Below are 20,448 nucleotides of genomic sequence, written 5' to 3' on the forward strand. Positions count from 1 at the left end.
AATTATATTATACAAATAACAACATAAATCATAAATCGGAGGCAAGAACTACCAGTTATCTGCACATTTCATCGATCAGATTTTAATCCTTTGGAGCGCCCTTCATGCCATTCCGATCGACTCTTTCCTCTTTTTTTCTTGGTGTTGATAAACTTTGCATGTTATCTTCGACACCACCGTGGTTCCTTCCCTAACGGAACACATTACGAGGCTGCTTTCTAGTGTGATTGATGCCCGGATTGATGTACGTTACGGTATATGCCTCCTTCAAATATAAGTCGATGACGAACTGAATTCTGGTCTACGAAAATTTTTTAGGACAATCTCCTTGCAGCTCGAACCTAACCAACCATATGCGACTGAACATTGGAGTCTATTTTAAGCAATCACAAAAACTTACTTCGCGGCCCGTCTATAGTAGAAGTTTATTTCAAACCACAAGGTGCTTGTGATTTACGGCGGATACAGCGCACCATATTACGGGGATTCCCAAAGACCTTGTCACCAGGAGTACTTCATGCGCACAACAATGCACACTACTAATATGAAAAACTCTCACCTGCGGTTCAGGTAGCCACCCTGTAGCCAAGTTAGATTTTTCCGCGGATTTCCGCGGAATCCGCGTTTTATAACAGCCGTCAGCAGGCCATACTGCCTGGATGGACTGAACAATATCTACTCTAGGTCAAACAAGAGGAGAAATTGACTCCTTGCGGTCCTGCTATCAGGATACCTCTGTATATCCAACCGTATTTCTTTGTCGCCACGCATCTGATGAGTCTCAGCTTATGACGAAACCGCATTTTCGGCACCTTCATGACCTATCAGGCACACATGGTTGCTTCATACCATCAGTGCACGGTGCCCAGTAGCCAAAATCCTTCATATTGGTCCTCTCTTGTTGCCATGAGCAACAGAGCATGCAGGCTCAGGCTGCGATGTCACTGATGATGTCACAAGGATGCCATGACGTCATCATGATGTCATGACGTCGGGTCAACAATCACAGCTGTCAGACAGTCCCTGAATGATCTCTTCAATCAGTTGCGGTCATGCAGGCGCAGTGGACACCAAATTGCCACGTCAACATCACGATATGGATAGTAAAAACTTGTACTTACAAAAATGCTTGTTATACGAGGTAGGTGATAAAGCTTGGAATCAGTGAAACCTTGGAACCAGTGATAAACATTGGAATCAGTCCTAAAAATGCATAAAAACATGAAATAATGCCATTTGAACCTAAGGTGGTTACGAATCAATATTTGGAGCTTATTTTTACATGATCAGATCGGAATTTGACGGTAGTTTAGAAATCAGTCGCATATCCGATTCAATAATCCATATTTTAAAACAACCCAGTCATACCTCGCCTCCAGTGTACATTACTGATCTCCCAAATATGGGCATTCACGTCACGACACGCCCACCACACACCCATAATATGGACCAATCAGCGCTCCGCTTACTACGCCACCACACGGGGCCTATTTGAACTACGGAGCGGTGTGATCATACAGGATGATACAGAGACGATTGACTACATCATGCAGTACCGACTGGCACTTATCCGTAGAAAAGTAGATGAAAGTTTATTACCGAAGGTTTTAGCCGGGTTTGGAGATGAAAAATGGGAATAAATTCCTTCGCCGTGAGCGATTTCTTACATCTTCCAGTACGCATCGAGGGATGCAGAGATCTTTGTGACGTCACCAGTTCTAAGCGGTTTTTTTATTTACGTGTGTGTTTGTCCTATGATCTCGTGCATCTAGTACCGAGCATAATACTTTATCGTCTATGGAATACAAAACAATCATAAAAACTAATTTTTGCTTCCATTGAAGAGAAATTAAATATTTTAACGACCACAGCGCATTGCCAATTGATGACGTCATCCTCCACATTAAAAATGTTGGCTTCTGAACTAACTGGCAAATTGCTATCAATAAAGTCAGCTGGGACGAGACTGTCAGTTGGGAGGGTATAAATCGTGGAAGGAACGCACCCGATTTCCCGCGCTATTTGCACAGTGATTCCATGGTTTACATTGAATATTACAAGGTTTATCAGTGTTTCCAAGGTTTCACTAATTCCATACTTTATCAACTACCGTTATACGATGATAAAATTTGTAGATCGGCACTATAGATTCATGCACTTGATTGGGAACAACGTTTACATGACGTAGTGTTGGCCGTCGTCACGGGCTTACTGGACTTTGCGCAATATTTCGCCAAAAAACTATTCTACGCAACGGTACCTAGATGACTTTTCCTATTCATAATACACAGCCTGTCAATCCTAGATCGTGGTTACATGGGGAGTAATCGTTGTAAAATTAGGCCAAACGCAAATACAGTTTACGCGAGTACCACTATGTTTACGATGCGAACAAGCCGTGTAAGTCATTATCCAGCATTTTTTTCATTGAACATTTGCGGGTACAGCGTCACAGGGAGCAGCATTGAACGGTAAACAGGTTCACATCATATTCAGACAACGGCTTGTAACGGCCATACAGGAAACGATTCGTATCAAAAACCGACGATCACAACTATTCGCTTGCTGAGAGTATACATTACGCGCATACATTACATTCAGACATTTGAGCTTCCAATAATTTTGTTAATTTACGTGAGTACATTTTCAACCCCGAAAAGTGTGATGAAGTTATGCTTTTATTTAGTAAAAATCGGTAGGTATGTCCAACAAGACATGTGTCTCAGCTGCCTGGGTGGGTGTGGGTCATCACTCAAAAGTCGTTCTCTGCAATGCATGCAAGCACTGCGTGTGTGTTTGATTTGTGTACACAATGTACGTTACCCTCTCTACTTCAAATGAATGAACCTCATAAGGGTTTGATTAATTAATTGTTTGTCGTACCTTCTTCGATCGAGGTCCGAACAAATTTTCAGGCTGGAGTACCGGGGTAAAAACATAATGGTCGCTCCCCCATTTCGCTCGTTTCGTTTCGTTGCACAAAGTCCAGTAAGCCGTCGTCACGTCACCATGCATTTTACATTACTGTAACGTGACGAGACGCGACGTTTTCGTAAACGTTGGTCCCAATCAAGTGCATGGATCTATAGTGGGCTGGTGTTGTAAATAGTAAACAAACCGACGTGAATGACAAAGTTTCAAAATGTCACTCAGTTTTTCTTCTCTTTCATATAACATTTTGAAAATTTTGAAAATTGAAATTTGCTGTTTACCAACTGGAGCTTGTCCGTATAACCGCGGATTTTGGGTTTTTCAACTATATTTCCGCGAAATTTCCGAAATAGAGAAGTTATATTGAGTAAAAGCTATACTTTGTTGATAATATGCATAATTAGAATTTTGTTCAATAATCGGCGGTTATACGGACATGCGCTGGGAATGGCTGCGTCCTTTCCAACAATGAATCCTAAATTTACCCTAATAGGGTAGTTGATAAAGTATGGAATTAGTGAAACCTTGGAAACACTGATAAACCTTGTAATATTCAATGTAAACCATGGAATCACTGTGCAAATAGCGCGGGAAATCGGGTGCGTTCCTTCCACGATTTATACCCTCCCAACTGACAGTCTCGTCCCAGCTGACTTTATTGATAGCAATTTGCCAGTTAGTTCAGAAGCTAACATTTTTAATGTGGAGGATGACGTCATCAATTGGCAATGCGCTGTGGTCGTTAAAATATTTTATTTCTCTTCAATGGAAGCAAAAATTAGTTTTTATGATTGTTTTGTATTCCATAGACGATAAAGTATTATGCTCGGTACTAGATGCACGAGATCATAGGACAAACACACACGTGAATAAAAAAAACCGCTTTGAACTGGTGACATCACGAAAAGATATCTACATCCCTCGATGTGCAGGCCTACATGAAGATGTACGAAATCGCTCACAGCGAAGGAATTTGTTCACATTTTTCATCTCCAAACCCTTCCAAAACCTTCGGTAATAAACTTTCATCTACGTTTCTTGTCATGTATAAGGTGATGTACGGATAAGTGCATTACCAGCTATTGCGGGCCTAGCACACTCTGTTTTGAATAGAGGGAGACTCCATCATTCCTATTGTTTGAGATTGGAAAGGTGTGAATTAATCTGGCAATTAGCCTCCTGTGCATTGGTGCATACAAACACTAAAATGTTTGGTTTTTGCTGATTTAGGGTCAAATAAATCAGCCAAAAGTTTTGAAAGCTTCACAAATGATTGTTGCAAGGAAGTACTTTATGATAGTTTGCGAAATTTTGATTAATTCTAGATGGAAAGTAATATTTTTCGCATATTTGTTGGGAAAAAAATTGAAAATCCTCCAATTTTCAACCCCCCTATGGACACTATGAATTTTTCTCCAATAAAGCTGAAATCTTGGGAATATAATCCTAAGAGTTATAACAACCACGTCTGAAGTCGGGAGTTTGTATCAAATGTATAGTTTCGGAGCTAGCGCAGCTAGAAAAGCCCCCAAAACCCACTTTCTCAGGAATTTACACTACGGGCTACGAGTGAAGCATTACAGATTTACCAAAATTTTCAACCTATAGATGGACACATCGAATTTCCATCCAAATCACTCCAAATTTTGCCAGTAAATACCTAGACATATATAGAATTGTGTCAGAAGTCGGGAGTTGGGATTATTTTAACACCCCGCCCAAAAAGCCAACTTTATTGATATTTCCTATGCATTTTCCATTAGGCTTGCCAGGACCAATTAAGCAGGTGCACTAATTGGCTTAATTGGCTAGGCCCGCAATAGCTGGTAATGTGCCAGCCGGTACTGCATGATGTAGTCAATCTTCTCTGTATCACCCTGTATGATCACACCGCTCCGTAGCTCAAATAGGCCCCATATTATGGGTGTGTGGTGGGCGTGTCGTGACGTGAATGCCCATATTTGGGAGATCAGTAATGTACACTGGAGGCGAGGTATGACTGGGTTGTTCTAAAATATAGATTGTTTAATCGGATATGCGACTGATTTCTAAACTACCGTCAAATTCCGATCTGTAAAAACGTTCAAACGTTCCGATCATGTAAAAATAATCTCCAAATATTGATTCGTAACCACCTTAGGTTCCAATGGCATTATTTCATGTTTTTATGCATTTTTAGGACTGATTCCAAGGTTTATCACTGGTTCCAAGGTTTCACTGATTCCAAGCTTTATCAACTACCCCCTAATAGTACTAATGTAATCCAGTCACACATTTAAAACAAAGTTGCGCTTGCATGCTAAATCTAACTAATGACTACACAATTAGTGAAGAACCTTGAAATAAAATGATTAATGATGAGGTCAGAACTAATAATCCATTTCGTCATGATCTTGTTGTTCATAAAAAGTTCAATGTCTATTCTTTTGAATAATATCTATTATCTTGTATCTTCTCTCATGGACGACAGGCGTCGTAACCCCGACGGAGGGAGTCGCAATGACTGCAGGCGTCTTACCCTGACGGAGGGAGGCGTCCAGCCACTATACCTTGCCTAAAAGTATAGCCAATACGGACAATGATAGTTTGAACGAAATGTCAATTCTGCTTATGTCTAATCCGAATTGAATAATCCGAGGATTCTGTCTCTGGCCCTGGAGAGCAGCAGCTCGTTAAGGTCTACGAGTCGCCTCCACTTCTTTCGTCGCCTCTTTAGGCATCGTTTCCTTTGCTTTCAGTGTTCCTGTATTAAGTTCTAGGGGATAGAGTTTCGCTATCGCCCTATTTGACCTACCACTGTTAGTACGCACAGTAGCTGATCTGGTTAGTCCATCCGGTCCACAGTGACGTTCCTCGACCACGCCTAGTTTCCATTTGATCCTTGGTTGATCCTTCTCGTGTACCAGTATGACGTCCCCTTCGCGTATGACGTCACCCGTCGCGTATTGCTTTGCTAGTTTCGTAAGTATGCTGTTGCCGAAGTGCCGCAAGATATTCATCATAGAACCTGGTACGAAATGCTTTCAGTAGAAGCCCGCGCTAATGTGCCCATTTTTCGATCGCATCACGTCCACCGTATGTAGGGTCAAAATCATCGCCGATTTCAACTTCCTCCTGTGGTAGGATATAGCGTTCGTGTCCATATATCAAACAGTTCGGTGTGATTGCTTTCAGTTCATGTGGATCCGATGACAAATAAGTCAGCGGGCGATCGTTTATGACGGATTGTATTTCCTTGACGACGGTTTGAAGTTCATCCATTGGAACTAGCGCTTTTCCAAGAACCTTCTTGATTGCTAATTTACTAACTCCAATGAGTCTTTCGTGGAGCCCAGCAAACCAACCAGCTTGAACGGGGGCATATTTAAATGCTATCCTTTTGTTCGCAAATTGTCTTTGACATTCTTCTCCTGCCACGTTCTGGTATAGGCGTTTTAATTCTTTGTCCGCACAAGTAAAGGTTTTGGCGTTATCGCAGTAAACCAATCTGGGCACCGAGTGTGCCGATGTAAAGCGTATGAAAGCCCTGAGAAATGACCCAACTGTTAGGTCTGGTGTTATCTCGAGATGTACTGCTCGGGTAGTGCAGCACGTAAACAAACAAACGTAAGCTTTCTGAACGGTGTACGTCTTTCTATGCGCATCCTTGATTTTAACATGGTCCTGGTTCCTAACTTTCACATACAGGTGCGCGGTGAAATCTATGGCGGTGGACATGTACGGAACAATGTTATTCAACCTAAATTCTGGCAGTTGAGGTGCCTTAGATTGTAAATATGGCCGCCCTGCAACCAATTTGCAGACGACGCATCGGTTGATTACTTTCTTGACGACTGAGCGCATTGATGTAATCCAAAATCTCTCTCGCAGTGCTGCCATGGTAAATCCTACCCCATAGTGTGTCGCCGTATGGTGCGCGTGTGTGATGATTAGAGATGTCAGGTGTGAAGTCCCCGGCGTTCCTAGATGCAGCATGGAATCTTTCCTCGCAGTGTTTACATCCGCATTCCTGATCCTCCCGCCGCAGCGAATGATGTTATCCTCATCTATTAGTAGGCCGAGTTGATTGATGATTGACGAGCGTTTTGGTAACGGAAGTTTTTGTTTCTCCTTATTAAGATAATCCAACACCGGGCTGTAGTGGGCTCGTTGGGTGTGTGTTATCCACGTGCGTTCCACCTTAGCGATATCCACAGCAGACAGTTTATTCCTTTCTCTGATACCTGGCTTGAAAGCTCGCGTTACGAGGGCTGTGACTCTAAGCAGCTTTTGGTAAGAACTGAATTTGGAAATGTCAATCACCGCTTGGAGATCGGGGCGGGTACTTGTGTTACCAACATCGCGTGTCTGGAATATCATATCGTGTCTTCAAATCATTTGCAATGGCCCTGTATGGCTGTGTCTTATGGGACTTCACTCCTAGGAAACTAGAAAAAGGGTGTGTAGCGTGGCGGAAATGTGTCCGAAATTTTTTTAATTTGCCATATATGACCCACAGGAGCCTGCTTCCTCTGATCTGTGTTGATACACCATTTGACATACAGCTGTACGCACGCTTCGTTAAATTCATGTACTCGGTACTAAACAGCGAAAACGAGCTTGTTAGGAGATGTGGCCAGTTGGTACTCGAGGGTAGTAGATCTACGGTATCAAAAAACATTGCAATACTATGTGAGAAAGCGAACTGTTGTAGAGATGACGTATGTAATGTAGATGTAAGACGACTTGAAAATGTAGATCAGTCAGTCAAGGACAATGCGGGTGTTATAAGAGACTTGGTCATTATGAAGGAAGAAAGGAACTTTGAAATTCTGGAGAAGGAAGAGATTGAGTTTATCTTGGCTGATCTGTGTGTGGGGTAGGGTAAATATCAAGGTGTAAAGACAATTTTGTCTTGTTCTGTTCTCTTTTGTTGTAGCACATCACTTTGTATCTGCACTTGCACCTTTTGATTGTACTTGTTAGTACGAATAAAGAACTATAATAATATTGTCTATTTCTAGACTTGCGGCTAACGATATGCTAATGTTCGTGGGTTTGTCGCGTACATCAACAAACGGCCATTCGCATTTGTCTTGCTTGAGCCAAACTGGACCAGTTTCCTATGTGGAGGATTGCAGTTCCTCGTAGGTGGCGCCACGTGATAAGATATCCGCTGAATTTTCTTTCGTCGCTACATGATACCATTTGTTGCTGTCAGATTTCTCTCTGATGACGTTGACGCGGTTCATTACAAAGGGTGTTAACTTTTTCTCGGATTGCAGCCCATAGAGAGCGATCTCTGAATCTGTTGCGTAGGTGATGTCGATGGTGAAGCACTCCTTGGCGTATGTCTTGCGTAATATTTCTCCGTATTGTGCCCCCATGACCATAGCCATTAGCTCTAGTTTTGGAACAGTTTGTTTGGCATTTTGCTGTGACACGATCTTGTTCTTTGAACCAATTAGTCCCACGCGTGTGCCTTGCTTCGCGTAAGCAACACATCCTACGGCTGCGGTCGGACAAGCGTCACAAAAAATGATGATATCTAGCGGTTGGGTGGCGTCGACGACTAACCATCTTGGAATCTTTATCTCGTGGGCTCTGCTGAGTGATACTTGTACTTTACTCCATTGTTCATTTTCGGCCAGGGAAAGCTTGTCATCCCAATCTTTGCCAGCTTGCCATAATTGATTCTCAAATGATTTCGCGGGAACGTGTAGTGGTCCTAAAAATCCCAACGGATCAAATACTGAAGCTGATTCTGACGTAACGGTGCGCTTGGTGTTTACCTTGCTGCGTGGTTGTTCCTTGATCTTGCGTGCGATCGACAATGTGTCCTTTTCTGGGTGCCATTTTAACCCCAAGACCGATACCTCTTCACTTTTGGCGTTCGAACCATCCGATTCCGCTACTGCGCTTAACTTTGGCGAGTTGCTGGACCATTGCCTGAGCAGAAATGATCCTTTGTTCATAATGTCTCGTGACTGTGTATAACATTCCAATGCTTCAGCTTCATCAGTCACCCCGGTGAGCAGATTGTCTACGTAAAGCTTTTCTTTCATGTCCTCGGCTACTTTGCCATCGAAAGCAGATAGGTGCTTGTGCAGCGTAATAGCTAGCGCGAATGGTCTTGACACGTTTCCGAAGATTACGGTGTTGCAGTGGTATGGTACGAGTCCCTTGGTTACATCATTGTCCTTATACCATAAAAACTTGACAAATTTACGTTCTGATTCGAGCAGACGAACTGACAGAAAGGCCCTAGCGATGTCGGCCGAGATGGCGATCTTCTTCGTGCGGAAGAGGTGGAGCAGTTCAGTTAAATCTTGAATCATGTTCGGTCCCTCAAACAGGCAAGAGTTGAGGGAAGGTGAGCCGCAGCTAGCATCAAAAACAATCCTTAGTGGGGTGGTTTCGCTGTCTCGGAGAACTGGAAAGTGGGGCAGAAAAAAACCCTTCATCAAGGCGGGAGGTGGGCGCCGTGGTGACTTCTGAGACGTACCCCTTGGAGATGTTCTCCTTCATAACATTAACATAGGCTTGGACAAGGTTCAACTTACGCAATCTGTGCATTACTTGATTTATCCTTCCCTTGCAGGTGTTGTAATTGTTCTGTAACTCCGGGTGATCTGGTCTCCAGGGTAGTGGCACGTAGTAATGTCCATCCCGAAATTGTATCCTTTCCATGCTTTACTTTTCTTTGAAATTATCTTCGTAGTCCATATCTGTCATCCCTGTGTCGCTGAGAACGTTCGCTCGCAAAAAGTTCTCCAAGTGATCGATTTGACTGTCCTCCCTGAAGCAGTCCATGGCGTTGTCCTCCGTGTTACAGGCCGTGAGCACGGTACGCGGCTTCTGTATCCAAGATTAGAGAATTGTACAGTTGGACCGTCACCCTTTATGATGCGATTTTCCAGAAATTCGAAAGCGTGATCACAACCGATTATAATGTCCACGATGAACGGGTCTTCAGTGAAGTTATTTGCTAGATTGGTTTCATGTTCGGCTATGTAATCGTAATCGAGACAGGCCCCCCATCCCTGCTGGCTGATAGGCTTGACAATTTCATCAGTAACCAATGCATCGATTACTTTGTCCCCGTCCGAAGTTTTGATGATTACGTCCACAATTTGGAAAACGCGTTTTGATGAGTGACCTCCGAATCCATTCACGTACAGTGACTGCGCTCCTTTTGAACGTCGATTCAACTTTTGTGCTATTTCCCGACGTATGTATGAGCTCATGCTGCCTCGATCCATCATGAGCCCGGCCTTGACGCTTCTTTCCTCATTCTTTAGGGTAACGTGTCCCGTTTCCAAGAGTACGGTTTGATTGATATGCCAATGTTCGGTATCCTTATCCGAGTTCACATTGACGATTTTGGTTGACGGTGTTTGCGCTTTTTAATCGACACTTGATGGCGCGAGAGCGTTGATTTCGCTCTCCGGCTTAGATACCTGACCTGTTTCCTTGGCCTTGTTGCTTTCAAACGGCATTGTTGGTTTTATCCTGGGGGTGATGGTGGTGCATCCACTGAATGTTGCGTTTCCTCGGCTCGAATTTGAACTCTGATAGGAATCGTGTAGGCTCGTATGATGCCTCCGGTTGCAGTGCTGGCATGAGCGATTGCTATCACAATATCTGGCGACATGTGACGTACTGAACAGACAATTCAAACACAAACGATTGGTTCGCGCGGCGTTATATCTATCCTCAGGTGCTAATCCACAATTGAAAGATGAGTGAGAGTCGGCACAAAATGGGCATTTTCGCGTTGGTTTCGATCTTGCGGCACCGGCGGGCACACTGACTAAGGCCTCTACGGATCTCACGCTGTTGAACCTATTACTCCCGCTCCCGTTGTGGTGATGATTGCTTGATTTCTTCGTATCCCGTTCGCGCTCCGACGAATCCATCCGTTCTCCCATGTTCTCAAGTTGGTGTGTGAAGGCCTTCAAAAACCGTTTCAGGTCAAAAGTGTTATCTTGCCCACATGTTCCCATCTTCTCTCGGAAGAATTTGGGCAGTTTCCTCTCAATAATCGGAACGATGAAAGGTGCGCATTGATAAATGTCGACTTGTAGATTTTCCAAGGACCGTATGTCCCCCATTATCCTGTTGTAATACTCGCTCAGTGACGCATGGTTTCCTCCTGGACTTGGCATGTCCAAGAGACTGTTAACGTGCGCTCAAATGATCCTCCGTGGCTGACCAAACCTTTCAGTCAATAGGTCTATCAGCGTTTGTAAATTGTTCCCTGTAGCATGTAGTCCAACCACACTTTCTTTTGCTGTTCCTGTGAGTTGCCCCGAGATGTAATTGAATTTGGTTATATCAGCGTAGTTCGCCTTTATAACATCTGCCTCGATAGTGTCCTAAAATGCCTTCCATTTGGTGTAAGTCCCGTCAAACGTAGGCAACTTTAACTTAGGAAGTTGCGCGGATTTCAAAGGACTATCCTTTGTTGCTGTTGTGCCCACCGTGGGCGCGGGATCTGGTGTCTTGGGCGTTTTCAGAGCGCTCACATGGTTCTTTACATGTATCAGTTTTGTTTTGATGTCAATGTTCCTTTTGTTGGTCGTCATGACCTCGTCCTCACGTAGTGCGTCATTTTTGGGCTTAACTACTGCTTTGTCAATTTCCTCGTTTAAAACTTGCGTTGCGTCCCATGACTCTGTCATCATCTCCAAACATGCCTCCAGCCTCGAAAGCTCTAACTTCGTTGGCATCACCAGTTCCATAATCCCTTCTGCATCCTGATAATTTTCCTCAAACGTTCTTTGCAATAAGTCTCTGTTTTGTCTTAGTGTGTTTACTTTCTCCATTTTTTATCCTCCCGCCGCAGCGAATGATCGTCCTTGGTAATAATCCTAGTGATTGTACATTGCGTTGTGTGTGGTTGATATCCTGGTCACGGCACCATGTCATGAAAGGCAAGATGTTTCCTACACATTTACTAAATGGGAGTTGCAGCGATCGCAGATCTGATGGCGAACTAAACACGATGGTTTCATACTAACAACTGAATCATATCTTTATTCTCCCACAAATGTGGCATAAGCAAGGTATATGTTACAGACCACAAAGTCAACTCCGGTCGTGGGAAAGTGCTGGTCTCGAGCTACCCATGTTAGCTCCATGATTGGCAACAGATGCAGCTTCTGGGAAGGAAGCCCTGGGTTATGCAACGATATGTAATATCTGACACAGGGGATGTCCGTGAAAGAGGAATGTCCGTGAAAGAGGAATATCCTCTTTACTTTTCTAGCTCTCCATTTTGTATATTATGCAAGGAGAGTGTTTTTGTTTGGTAAAATGAGACATTTCACTACTCTAATAGCTCATATATTCATGTTCGCACAAACCAAATCATCAGTCAGTCAAAGTTTGAACAAAATCGCGTATAGCCAAAAGTTGCAGCCGTCTAGCCAGACTGAAGAGCGACAGAAACATCTCAATGACGTCAAAAATCCGCTACTGAAGTATTTGGTGATCTCAGTGTTTTTGTATGCGGCATAATCGTGGACCATGAACACCGACATCGAGAATTAAACGGATCAACGCATTTGAACTGCTACAGGAGACTGCTCAACATTCACTATGCATCCCACACCATCCTAGTGAGAGAACGGGTTACCCAGTACATCGGGCATCATGACAGCCTCCCTACCGTTGCAAAGATGAAAAGTTGGTTCGGCCGTGTCAGGAGAGCGAAGGGAACACCAGCAAATACTAACTTGAAGGGCATAGTGGATGGACGGCTGTCGGCGCGGCCGTCCAAAGAGAATTAGGATGGACGACGTGCATCGTTAATAGCTTAGTGACCTCACTGACCACCACCGCCGACGACGACGACGGTTTTCTTCTCAATAATTTCAAAACAAGGTAGATGATAATTTTGCGGCCAAAACGTATAATACAATCCCACTACTCCTAATAGCAAAATCGAGACAGAAATACAATGTTTGTGGAAATTATGGCAAATTATATTTGCACATTTATTTGTGGACCACCCTGTGATCACCTCTTGATCTCACTCCCTTGTGTAGAAATGAGCAGATCAGCTTGTGAATGTTGGGTCGAGATGTACTGAGAGAGGTCAACTTGTACTGTTGATTCACTTGTTAGTGATCATTTATTTCTGACAATGATGTCATTTGTAGCACCGTTTTTTCTCGGCGATGGCATAACCAATGTTCATGCAAAAATGTATCAATATAAGAAAAGTTGTAAACCATGGCTAGTGGCGATGGCTAGTTGTGTCCAGTTGAATCAGAAGTGAACATAAATGTCCACAAATAATGTTTTCGCACTTTTGGAAATCAAACCTGGAAGCGGGGTGCAGCTGTGTACAATGCTCATGTACATGCCTTATATAAAGAGGTAATATGTAAAGAGCAAGCTCTAGTGAACTCACACAACTGTATGTCCTAGCAGACGATTTTAAATACATGATGTCCCACACCCGCACTTCAGTGGGTCAGGTCAAGTCTTGGGGTTGAGAAAGTGTTAGGTGTTGGTGTTGGTGTAGTATTCGTGTAGGAGGCCTACCCCAACCCCCAACACCGAGCTTGGGTTGGTTGGACATCGGTGTAACACTTTGAGCAACACCAGGGTGACACCAGGTGTAAGGTCCCGGTAGGTGTAACACCGGTGAGTTGACTAGGTGTTTGAGTTCACGCCATCTTGTTTTCTCGCTTCAACCAAAAAAGACAATTTTACCCTTATTGGCGATTATTTTCGAGCCCTAAGTGAGATGTGAGACCAGGATTTTTGTGAAGACTGCAGATTTCGTCTCGGCGCGGCCGAAGCGGAATCGGTGAACCACATCAGCGGAGTTGACTGTGGAACGGCAAGAAAAAATCGATATGTGAAGCCGCATGAGTGTGGTGGAAAAACTGTGTCAAAAGTACTATTTATACCAAAATTCCTTGTTTCTCATATCTTTATTTGGATAAAACATTACTGAAGGATTGTAATGAGTGTGACTGTTTGGAATGTCATTGCCTTTGTCGGACATTTGAGTCTTTTGATGAACTCAAAATTTCACAAATTTTCCAAAAAATGGCGGCCGGAAACGTCAACACGATCTGTCACTTCAATATTTTCGAATTTTGTTGTTTCTTCTGTACTTACAAATTAGTGAAGTATCTAGAATAATTTTTAAAAAAACAATAGTTTGTGTGGCTTTGTTTGGCGTATGAATGCCTCTGTCGTGCTGACGATAAGCTAGTTGACCTGGACTCGTTATTTCACAAAAAAATGCCACTCTCGACTCTAGCTGCACGAAGAAAAGTAAAAAATTGTGTTGGTTCGAAAAATTTTCATTAGCGATTTAAGGAATTGAACCCGAGGCGGAGGACCTTGGTTGAGTTACCAAGACACTCGAGGGTGGAGCTAAAATACAGTCCAAACCCTCGCCTGTCGGCTCGGGTTTGGACGAAATTTTAGTTAGCTCCACCCGAGAGTGTCTTGGTAACTCAACCAAGGTCCAAAGCCGAGGGTTCAATTTCTATTCTAAAATACCTCAAACTTAAAAAGATAGGCCACGAAAATAACTTGAATATGTGCGAATTTGGCAAATTCCATCCATCGCCGGCCCGGCCGGAGCGCCGGTAGCGCCGTTGTTTACAGAACATGAGACATGTACATTTTGTACAGCGCGCATAGGAAGTCCGCATCGGCTCGCTCAAGTGATGCTAAAATCCGCGCAAATGGGCTATTTGGAGCGTTTTTCTCGGCAAATATGTGTAGTGCTTATTAAAAAACTTAGGGTGGTTAATGCTTCCTTGGCTGATTAGTGTTTGAAGCAGTGTTTTGAGAGCCTCAAACTTCTGAAGTGAGCTGAAATTCCATTGACGTGACGTGTGCATGGTTTCCACATTTTAGTGCAACCCGAGGGAACTTTGGTAGAGCATCTTGGTTGCGTGTCCAAAACACTCCGCTCTCAGAACGAGGCTTATGCATTTTCCATTTAAAAGTTGACTTTACGGTACCAAGGTATTTTAGAATAATATTTCATTTCACATCGCTCGTTCTTGGTCATACTTCGTCCGATTCTGGCTTAGTAAATATTTTTAGATAGTTTTGACTTTGAAGTTTCCTATGAAAATGTATAATTTTCTTGTCAAAATGTTGGATTTTATGTGCAAAATCAGCAAATAACAGAGTGCAATTTTTTAATGGCTGACTGAACACCTTGACAACCTAAAAACTTGACCACTCCCAAACACCTACCTCTAGGGGTAGGTGTTACACCTGTACATTTCTTCAATGCATTTGCCTTGTTTCTTCAGGTGGGCCAGGGTAGGTGTAACACTAGTGTCAGAAAAGTGTAACACTTTCCCAACACTAGTGTTGAAATCTTAGGGATTCCCTCCTCAAACACCGGTGTTACACCGATGTAACCCAACACCGAGCAGGGTGGTCAAGTGTTGGTGTAGTGATGGTGTTACCTTGGTGACGGTTTACTCCAACACTCTACACTTTCTCAACCCCAAGACTTGACCTGACCCAGTGGCGCCGGTGTGAATGGTCATTGGCTCATGACGTCATAAAATAATTGCGTCACGAGGAAGGAAACAATGGGATTCACGTCCGACGTCGTAACTGTGGGTGCGGTGCGTCATGAATGCAGGATCGGCCAACGCGCGGCCCATATGGAATGCGACAAACTGTACCGGAACCAGAATTGTCATGGGTCTGCACAAATTTTTTCAGATTCGATGGACATGATGGATATATGAATTTTGTTTACACTTTACATACAGTGTACAGACGTAACCATTACACTCACTACGTTGTGTGAGTTAATAATATGTAAAGAGCAATCTCTAGTGAACTCACACAACTGTCCTTCTGACATACTCTAGACTCGATCTTGTAAGGACAGACAATACTAGGATACAGACAATACAGTAAACCCACCTACTCCACGCGGTACTGAATAGGCTTTACTATTCCTTTATGTACAAGGGCCAATGACTCGCTGGACTAAGGTCTAGGCGTCACAACTGCACTGCATATGCCCGCCTTGCGTTCCTCTTCGGCAAAGCCATTGGTGATGTCATGCGTGTACAATGCTTTGTGAGGCCTGGGGACTGGACACATGTACTGTTTGTTGCCGACGTTAACCGGTTTAATTGAGTAGAACGGCTAAAACCAGCCACATGTCAACATACAGGGTGACCCAGCAAATACGATTTGACATTTTCAATGAAGTCCTATCTGGGGTCCTTTACACCTAGGCCTAATCCAGTTCATGTTCAGGGTGCCATTCCATCCTCTTGATCATCATTGCCATCGGCAGGTAATTTGAGCGGTCCGTCGTCAATGTTGTCTGGACGAAAAGCTGTCTCAAAGCCATTGACGACGACCTGGACCTCCACTGCTTCCCATGCCCGACTGACAATGTTGATCACATTAACTAAGGAAATCTGGTCACAGGCACCCTGTTCATTAGTGTTTCTACTTTTCCAGCCCTTCCATTCGTTCCTGGCATGTTTCTTAAACGATGCCATAATAGACACATCTAAAGGCTGTGCAATTGAGGTACACCCCGCAGGTACCAAATCTATGATTCCCCCAGTTCCATCACTGCGTTCCCAAAGACCTCTGTTAGATGAACTCTGTATCGGTCCACGATAATAAAGAACTGATCGCAGTTTTCTCCCTGCACATGCGGCTCAAGAACAGTATCTGTCCAGTGTTCAATGGTGTCTTGCCTCATCCAGCCAGTATCAGAAGTGGTAACTTTCGCATTATGTGGCAGTTCTTGCTGAGCAACTTGCTCCATCTGCCTCACAAATCCACGACGAGGAAATGTTATGTGAGCTGGAATTTTTACTCCTGTAGCAGCAATGCACAATGTAACGGTGCAACCTAACTTGGCATTTGCACGAGATGTCCAGATATCGACCGATTGCGCCCCTGTGGTTTCACATGTATACACAGGACGACAATCCAATAGCAAGAAAGTTTCATCCATGTTGAAAAAGAATCCCATTGGTATCTGCAACTGTTCAACTACCCAGCGACATCATTTCTGAATTGCGCGACTCTAGCTGCGGCGTCTGCAGGGATCGTAGTAGTGTTTTTATTAGTCTTCCGAAAAGAAATGTTCTTTCTCTTCATGAAATCGGTCACCCAACCTGCTGAGGCGTGGAATTCATGCCGAATCGGTCTAGAACGGACAATTTCATTCCGTCTGTCTTCTGCCAAGTTGTCCCACCACGTTTGGAAAAGATCAAGTGCTTTTACTTGGAGGTCCGAGACAGACACAACCAGACGCTTTCGCCTTTCACCTACGAACCACTCATGGAGATTAGTTTCTACTTCAGGCCATGTTCCGACATGATTTTCTCGTATTTTACGAATTTTACCATTTTTCTCGTACAGTACGGCATCTAGCTCCTCTCGGTCCCATTTCCGAAAGGTGGAGGGCGGAATTCTGTGATGATTTGCAAATTCATCACTACTGGCGACTGTCCCGTTCGCCAAGGCCTCTTCACAATCGGTTAGATACCGAATTTTTTCACTGATACCGTAGCTACGTCGACGCTTTCTTAGCGGTGGTACATCCATGACAGCACATGTAGGCCTACAGCAAGCCAGAGTGTACAGGCCAAAAATGACATGACAGTAACGGCTTATGAAGATGACCCAGTAAACGTCAGCTAGGCCTATAAACCTCATCAATTTCATAATGCAATAGTATTGTGAAGAATTCGGAAGACTCGCCCATGACAATTGGCCTACAATTCCAGGTTACCACTCTGATCTGCATGACATCACAGAGAGTTGGACTTGACCAAGAGTGGTGGTCACCTGCAGGGTTGGTTGATCGGACACATTGATTTTGGTCCTAGGAGTCGCGTGGCCCCTCCACACAAAAGAAAAGTAACGCCTATTCAGTACCGCGTGGAGTGGGTGGGTTTACTGGGGTTGTATTGTCTGTCCTTACAAGATCGAGTCTAGAGTATATAGCCAGTACAATGTCATGACACCCAGGAGCTTTTTCTCATTTCTGAAACAGTTGCATGGTTGGAATGAATTTCCAAATCAGTCCGTCCAATCTCTTTCCAAATGGAACTTTATGACCACTCTATATTTGTGCAGTAGTGTTAAAACTGACTTTTTGAAGTAAAGTACGTAAATCGAGAAGAAGAGGACGTTTACTTCGTCTGCAATGAAATGTCACAACTGTCTCCGCCGACGTTGTTGTCCTGTATGTTCTAGCAGACGATTTTTAGATACACTTCAAGACAGTGGCGCCGGTGTGAATAAATCTACTTGCGTGATTGGTCAATGGCTCATGACGTCATGAAATAATTGCGTCAACAACGGGAATCATGGTAACTGTGGTTGCGGTGCGTCGTGAATGCACGATCGGCAAGCGCGGCCCGTATGGAATGCAACAAACTGTACCGGAACCGGAACTGTCATGGGTCTGCACAAATTTTTTCAGATTCGATGGACATGATGGATATATGAATTTTGTTTACACTTTACATACAGTGTACAGACGTAACCATTACACTCACTACGTTGTGTGAGTTATCACTACGTTGTGTGAGTTAAAATGGCCACCGTACCTGTGGAGAGAATAGAATTATGTTGTGCGGATTCACTGAATGCGGTAAGTTATGCCCATGTATGTATACAGAAGGAATGAGTATATTGGGATTGAGGTAACTAATCCTCGCATAAGCAAGCATGTGCAAGTACAATGTATCCATTGCGCTCGTTGCATTGTTCAAAGTCATTGGATCAATGTGTATTGTGTACAGTGAGTATTGTGAAGTGGAGTTGAATGCATGGTCATACTCAGGCGGTGGTGGTTTGGTGTATTCCTGTTTCGCCTATTCCTGTTCCGCCTATTCCTGTTCCGCCTATTCCTGTTCCGCCTATTCCTGTTTCGCCTAATTCCTTATTCGCCTATTCCTGATTGGCCCACTTCCTGTTTCGCCTAATTCCTGTTTCGCCTATTCCTGTTTCGCCTATTCAAATGTATTGCTAACCTCCCCACAGACGTAGGAATATGAACCGTCCCTTACTATAGTGTTAAAGGCTATCATTAAGAATAAAGTCTGAAATAATGGATTCAGCGACATGTCAATTATTTCAGTATTATTCGGAATAACTTTGGAAAATTATACATAGCTTACATCGGCTTAAGTTTTAGCTTATTTTAAAAGGCAAGAAATAAAATAGTAAGAAAGTTTTACCCTTTCATTAGATTTGAGAAAGGTTTCTTAGGCCTGCATTTTATATTGTGGATTCTCTTTCTTTTGTTTTAGTCAGTAACTGGCTTCGTAATAGAAATAGTACCTATAGCTACATTGTTCTTTACTATGACATGGGTTTTACAGCTGATTTTGATCAAATAATTATGAGAATGTCCAGTATTATGTATTTTTATCAAAAACTCATGAATTCCTGTTTTTATAAAATAAGCGACTGCTTTTACTCTACTTAATCTATTAGTTTTTACTGTGTGTCAGTATGGTCATATGGTCAAATAAGTCCCGGACTGTCCCCGCTTTCAAGGTGACTCTTTCAAAACGGTCATGGCATGGTTTGTTACCAAAGTTGATGGTATTTGATTAGTCAAATTGTCATCACATCGTTAACATCATCCAATTGTCCCCTCACATTACCCCATAAAATGGACATGCATCCCTAAGGTTCCCCTGGGAGAGTCGATTTATTGTAGAGGTACTGGAAAGTAGGCGAAACAGGAAGTAGGCGAAACAGGAATAGGCGAAACAGGAAATAGGCCAAACAGGAAATAGGCCAAACAGGAATAGGCGGAACAGGAATAGGCGGAACAGGAATAGGCGGAACAGGAATTTTGTAGGCGAAACAGGAATAGGCGAAACAGGCATAAACCGGTGGTTAGTAAGGTCACTAATATGGTTTACAACTTTTCTTATTTATAGCATGATTTTAGGTGGCATCGCTGTGTTGTGAAGACGGATTGCTAGTGTTTGTGGTCGACTGGCGGCTACTCACTAGTTTCCTCAAGCATTTTAAGCATCAGTGCAGGGATTCGGACAGTGTCAGCAAGGCAATAATGCTTTCTAAATCTCCCAATATCACACGAAAACATTGGCCTTGATGATTCCTCGCCACGGAAATCAGGCGACGACACCAGTGTTGTCATGGTCACAACCGGAGCATTATTTCCAACCAAGTGAATGAATGCCGCCGGAAGTAGTATAGCAGGTACCTAGCGATTCAATGGACCTATTTAGCATGCAAATTAGCGCCCTAATTGCATATTTAATGAGGTCCTTTTGTTCTCAAGGTCATGACCTTGAGTTGAGGAAAAGATGGGTCAAAAACCTTGAACTTGAGAGTTAGAATGATGTTTGTGGAGGTTATCCTTGATAGTTAAGGTAATTAGTGTGCTAATAAGTGCCCTAATTAACAGTGCCCACAACTTCCAGGGACTTATTTTCCCAGGATGACACTTTCTACTTTTACACCGGCACGTTCCGAAACATCACCGACGCATGCGATCCATAGAAATGT

General features: G+C 43.4%; 2 protein-coding genes across 6 annotated transcripts in view; one reads left to right on the forward strand and one right to left on the reverse strand.

Annotated features, from left to right (window-relative positions):
• LOC135498237 (uncharacterized) overlaps nucleotides 1-20,448 on the forward strand; it is a 66,888-nt gene that overhangs the window by 3,379 nt on the left and 43,061 nt on the right. The window contains exon 1 of one of the 5 annotated variants that reach the window (XM_064788452.1): nucleotides 18,332-18,550. The exons of 3 other annotated variants lie outside the window; for them this stretch is intronic. The gene's annotated coding sequence lies outside the window, so the exon portion shown is untranslated. Of the gene's footprint in view, nucleotides 1-18,331; nucleotides 18,551-18,625; nucleotides 18,701-20,448 lie in introns of those variants that run through there. One more of the 5 variants, XM_064788453.1, reaches the window with a different exon arrangement.
• Nucleotides 8,034-9,248, reverse strand: LOC135498396 (uncharacterized). The gene has a single exon (XM_064788653.1). It carries the CDS (start codon nucleotides 9,246-9,248, stop codon nucleotides 8,034-8,036), a length of 1,215 nt encoding a protein of 404 aa, XP_064644723.1.

The sequence above is a fragment of the Lineus longissimus genome, chromosome 13, assembly GCF_910592395.1.
Source record: "Lineus longissimus chromosome 13, tnLinLong1.2, whole genome shotgun sequence".
Taxonomy (NCBI): Eukaryota; Metazoa; Nemertea; class Pilidiophora; order Heteronemertea; family Lineidae; genus Lineus; species Lineus longissimus.

Excerpts from the sequence above, each read along its gene's own strand:
- LOC135498396 (XM_064788653.1), bottom strand. The coding sequence starts at position 9,248 with ATGATTCAAGATTTAACTGAACTGCTCCACCTCTTCCGCACGAAGAAG.